The sequence below is a fragment of the Curcuma longa genome, chromosome 3, assembly GCF_044706935.1.
Source record: "Curcuma longa cultivar G26 ecotype Majalengka, Jawa Barat chromosome 3, ITB_CL_G26_1.1, whole genome shotgun sequence".
Lineage (NCBI taxonomy): Eukaryota > Viridiplantae > Streptophyta > Magnoliopsida > Zingiberales > Zingiberaceae > Curcuma > Curcuma longa.
In genome coordinates this window covers 4,823,891-4,829,890 of record NC_133863.1, presented here as the reverse complement: position 1 = coordinate 4,829,890, position 6,000 = coordinate 4,823,891, and the positions used below count along the sequence as shown (strand labels likewise).

At 41.3% G+C, this 6,000-nt stretch overlaps 1 protein-coding gene across 1 annotated transcript; it reads left to right on the top strand.

Annotated features, from left to right (window-relative positions):
* The first annotated feature begins 877 nt into the window (after positions 1–877).
* On the top strand, positions 878–2,120 carry LOC141823236 (NAC domain-containing protein 48-like). The gene is made up of 2 exons (XM_074710499.1): positions 878–1,358; positions 1,449–2,120. Exons 1-2 carry the CDS (start codon positions 918–920, stop codon positions 1,797–1,799), a joined length of 792 nt encoding a protein of 263 aa, XP_074566600.1. The 5' UTR covers positions 878–917; the 3' UTR covers positions 1,800–2,120.
* Positions 2,121–6,000: the final 3,880 nt, after the last annotated feature.

The following is a 6,000-nucleotide window of genomic DNA, read 5'->3' as shown; positions in this document are numbered from 1 at the left end:
AGCCTAAGTAATGAATTAGTAAGTCATTAATTACTTCATTGCTTGTATAAGAAGAAGAAACACATGATGCAATAATTGGGATATCGTACGATGTTAGATGCGTGAATTTGACATGTGCACATCATCCATGACATCCATTCGTCGTTGCTCCTCGATTATCATGCATGACGATCCACCCGAACTTAACTTGTAGGTGCCCTTTCGATACGTTTGACCGAAAAACTAAGCCAGGTCAGATGACTGTACACGTGATCGAAACATGCATGATTAAAAAGGCGAATTCCCTGAAATGTTCAAATGTGTGACGTGGTCAACAGTGTTCCACGCTGCAGTTACGTACTCATGCAGTCATTCCCTAATTTGCATGTCTGTTCTATTCCTTCACTTCTGGCGCAACGTGTCTAATTTTGACCAATAATTTACCAGGTTTGAACACGTTCGCCGTCTCTATCCAATTCAAATCGGAACCTCCTCACGGATGCCGCGTCCATCGCCGCCGAGGCCACGTGTCGGGCTTGCTGACTGCCAACGCGGCAACCGGAGGTTCCCGTGCCGTCGCCGCCCGCTTCAATCTCCCGGCCCGCTGCACGAGCGGCTGCTCCCGCGCGGGCCAATATCCGCGTCTATCGGAAAATGATTACGTAAGCCGTGACAGCATCGGTGTCCTTTTCGGCGGTGACCTACGTTTCGTGTATTCGACGCCGGGTATCCGCAATGACTCTGTCAACGAGTCCAGTCGGCATGCTCACGCGTGCGGCCTTGGAAGACCGCCTAACTGGCCTCCACGTCGCCTTCAGCTCCTCCTCTGTTTTTATAAACAGAGGAGGGTGGAGGTCGAGGCAGAGAAGACGACAACTACGAGGAAGAAGAAGTGAGAGCGCGAGAAGACAACAGGAAGAGCGATTAACAGAGGAAGAATGAACGGAGCAGATCTGTCGCTTCCTCCAGGATTCCGGTTCCATCCCACTGACGAGGAGCTGGTGACGAACTACCTATGCCGGCGATCCGCCGGGCTGCCCATCTGCGTTCCCATTATCGCGGAGCTGGACCTGTATAAGTACGACCCGTGGCAGCTGCCGGGAAAAGCGTGGTACGGGGAGAAGGAATGGTACTTCTTCTCGCCGCGTGACCGGAAGTATCCCAACGGGTCGCGGCCGAACCGGGCTGCCAGGTCGGGCTACTGGAAGGCGACGGGGGTCGACAAGCCGGTGGGGTCGCCGCGGCTGGTGGCGATCAAGAAGGCGCTGGTGTTCTACTCTGGGAAGGCGCCCAAGGGGGTGAAGACGGATTGGATCATGCACGAGTACCGCCTCGCCCATGTCGACCATTCCGACGCCAAGAAGAAGCATTCCCGTCGGGTTCGTATATCTATGCCAATACAAAATTTTGATTGGATCGGGCTAGAAAATTAGCTGATCGATTTGAGTGTCATTCATTATATTATACAGTTGGACGATTGGGTGCTGTGCCGGATCTACCACAAGAAAAGGGAGGCCATTCCGGAGTGGAGGAGCTCTGCGGCGGTGGTGGAGGCGAACGGGGAGGCTCCGACGGCGTCGACGACAACGGACTTGCTCTATCTGGATGCGGCGAAGCCGATACCGCTGCTGGTGAGGGAGTATTCGAGCGGGTCGGAGCACGCGGCAAAGATGAAGTGCGAGCGCGCGGTGCAGAGCCTGCCACCGTGGAGCGAGGCGGACTGGGAGACAGTCCTCGCCTCTGGAGCTAATTACGAGTATGGAAATCCTCTGCTGCTCCAAGAAGAAGACATTTTCTCGTACACGCAGAATCCCTTCTAATTTATCTGGATCTGCCACGTGTGCTGCCAGCCGGCGAACTACAGTGGCGATGGAATCGGGATTGCATGAAAGATAATTGAATTGACGTTGAGATAGAGAAAGATTAATGGACTTGAATAAATGTTTGGTTGACTTCTGTATAATTAATTTGACTTTCACACAGGTCATAGGTCTTTGGGTTTAGATTTTAAATTAAAATAGGGCATCAATGATTTTTGTGTGTGTGTGTGTGGTCTGTATAATAGATTGTTGTCTGTTTTTCTGGAAAAAAATAACAGAAAAAAAAAACAATATATGACTAGTGTAAATGAGGACTACTCAAACAAGAGCTAATTTAATATCCTAAATGCAATGATACATGTCTTTTTGAACAAACGATTCAACAGTAGTGCTGCCTTATGCTTAATTAACGAACGAAAATTTACCTGTGCACAAGTGAAGAATCCTCGTAGCATCAGAAACCAGAGTAAACAAAAATTACATACGATGTGATCAGGACGTTGCTGATATATCGCAGCAACTATTCCCACCTTCTGGAGCTTTAACTTGTTTAAATAAATGTTTACTCCTTTTCATCATTGATCATGCACGAGCTAATTAAATTGGTTCTTGCATATTTAATTATTGTGACAAAATTATAGAACATGCAGGATTAGGCAAACTCTTGTAACCTCCTTTTCTTTTCTCATAGAGTTCGCATCATAATGGGTTATTTAAGTAGTGCTATATATTATTTCACAAAGTTGATTTGCTTGTGGATTCATAATGCATGCAGCAAATGCATTTCTTCTATAGTTTGTGGAATAGCTAGCTAGCTTTATTTATAGGATCCAAGATTAATTGCACTATTGATAATACTTGACCTTTATAATTATTGTTTCTTACATATTGAACTAATTATACGAACTCAATCATACATATATAAATATGACAAATTAAATGATGGCAGAACTAGATAAGCATGGATGAATGCCTCCAACTTCACCGGCCGGTTTAAGGCTGCAAGGAAAACTGCAGAAAGCCCATGATTATTTATCTGCTGAAGCTTTAGTGCGCACTAGCTGCCATGTGTTGAACCAGTCATGTCATCGAATCAGATTGATTAAAGATCACCACTGTCTTCCTTGTGATGCTATATACGTACGTATATATCTGCAGAATCCATTGCGTGCTAATCATTTATATATGTAGTCTTATCTTCATTTTCAGCTCATTTAACCAGGAAAATTAAGGAATGAATCCCTGCAAAAATACAGGAGGGACGTAGTCTTGTGCTGATTATGGGATCTTGGTTCAGAGACTGAGAGCACCTGTTGCATGCATGCAGTGGCATGTGTGTGTGCAGCATCAACTAGTGGAAGAACTGAAGACGATGATACACCCCATAAATTAAAGCAAAGGGATGCTCATGCACAACTCATTCACTTTTTTCTTTTCTTTCACAGTTTCGATCACAATGACACAGTTTTCTTTTTCTCTTTCGGTTGCATCTTTTTGTGCTGTATTATTTGATGGTCAATAAAGTTTTAATTTGCATCCAAGGTTGAAAATTTGCAGCTAATGCATGGTGTTATCAGTGTCATGAGTTGCATGCTGTCTTAATTTTAGGACTGCAGAAGAACCGTCTAAACTTTGCCGACGATCCCATCAACTGTATCCAATAAATTAAAGGCATGCCACAGCTACTTTACATAAAAGTGACGAATTATTGAATAAAAATCAGTATTACAAAATAATTTAATATTGTATAAAAATTAAAAAGGTTTATTTATTCACCATGCGTGCAATACACAAGCTACCTTCTATTCTGTCGCTAAGCATACCTAGCTATCTTTCCTCAGTGGCCAAAAGCCAAAGCATTTTGGCAAAAAAAGAAAGACATCAATCTAAATATAACGTGTCTTCTTCTCTCCCCTCCCTCTTTCCTACTACCTACAATCCCTAGATATGTAATAGGAGACTTCATTTGAAAATGAGAAGTAACCACTTGATTCATCCCTCTTAAATTTCAACTCTTCATCATATTGCAACTAATTAATACAAATTTAAACAGTATTAATAATTTGCGTCCCTACGTCGTCACTGAGCTCAGCGAGAGATTTAACGCAATTAAGTTAGTGACTTAGTGGGAGAATTAGTGATCGAACAGTGAGTTGGTTCCACCTCAACTATGGCACCATGGATGAACTCCATGGCCTGCAAGCCACACGTGGCCTCTCGTCACAAGTCATGGGGAGGGTCACTTGTATACTCTCGATCGTACGTCACAAGGCATTTTGTAGTTGTTCAAATAGCTCTTAAAGTTAAAGGTGTTGGGAAATTACTATTTAGTTTCCAATACGAGAGGGAGTAGTGAGAGGAATTCGAGACACATGTCCCAGTTTTTTTTTCTTTTCCCAATTTGCCAGGAAAGGACGAAGCAAATTAAACCGTGCTATTTTCCTTCTCCATATCAGACATGCACCTTACAAGAGCTTATCCACACCTAAAGCCAAAAAAGACTAATTAATATCTAAAGGTCTTTCCCGTACGTTCGCGAGTACTAATTAATGTCTTATTATTGACAGTCGATTCACATCGCATCGAGTATTATATTCGAGAGTATTGTGAAAATGTTCATAATTAAGTCTCAATTACAAATTATAGCAAAACTAAAATGTGGGAGCACGTATCCTTTTGTTTGCTCATCAACTCATTTATGAACTGACACTACTGCTCGAAGACTTAATTAGGCAACCATGTACAACGAGCTAGCACGATCAAGATGACAAGTAAGACCCTGGACCTGCTCGATCGATCGTCCAAAGGTTTTTACTTCATAGTGGGGCGGTATACTACGTGTTGCATGCATGAAAATACATTCGACGCACTTGCCATTCATGACCTCTGTACGTGAAGAATATGAAATGATCATTGTCTGTCTGAGATAAAACTTTTATACCTATACTTTCAAAGTGGACGATGGCCATTGCTAGGGCATCATTCATCTTGTCAAGGTGTCAGGAAATAGTACATATATAGATATATATATATACATACTTTCAATCGATCATGCACGTAAGAGGCATCAGATTAAACAAGTATCCAAATGTCAGCAGCTGGATAGACCCATTAGTTTACTACATATCCATCAAACATACTTTTGGCAAAGAAATAGGGAGTACAATAATTCAAAACGAGTGTAGGAGAGGTGGCTTGAGCTAGCTAGCTGCAATATGGCATTTTGTATGTTGTGTCGGTGAAGTAGCTTAGTTGTTTAGTATTTATGATCATTTTGACTACAGCTTTACATTTTTGTAATGTTTTCTCCGATCCTTTTGATTTCGCGTTGATTAATCCACGTCTCCAACGATTAGATGGTGAGAGACAAGGGTACGTAAGTTAAAGGACCTAGATATGTCTATCTCTGTATATATGTTTCTAAATATTAATATTATCTTATGAATATTCTTGGTGGCTAAGTGTCGTATCGATGTTGATGGTGATAGGCAAACCTATAGTATGAACCGAACCTAGGAAATTATATAGAGTTGTTAGTAGCTCGCCATGCATTATTGTTCTATAATGTAGGCAATCATGAGATCGATCAAGGAGAATCTCACACATCCTATTGTAATTAATAGATGAAGGACTTAGATGAAATAATGCACTATGTTTATCAAGGAGCTAGCTATTTATTGGAATTAAGAGAGTAATGATTTTGAAAAACTCATTTATTATCTTCCTCGCTGTTGGTTAATTACTTAAGAACTCACTCATGAAGCATCGATCATTGGAGATGGTCAATCAGAGAGAATATGAAGGTTATACAAATTTGACTTTAATTTGAATGAAATATCAGGCAAGGATTACTTTATCCAACTTTCTCTTCAAAATTAAGGATATTTTAAAAGAAAAAGTCAGGCTGAAATGTAATATGATTCGATTACAAGTGGGAATGAAATACGTGATTAAGTAAAACACTCTTTAATCAGACTGATTGACTTTCAATGCATAAATAAATTCACACGATCGATATCTATCATTCAACGCCATTAGCTTACCATCGTTGACTCTTCCACAATTTACATGCCAAACCACGAATTAATATGCTCCAGCAAATCCATGCTGATCATTACTTCCAGTTAAAAGCAGAACATTGAAATCCATATAACAACAATATACTAAAGAAATTTAATCTACGCGATCAAATTAAGATTGA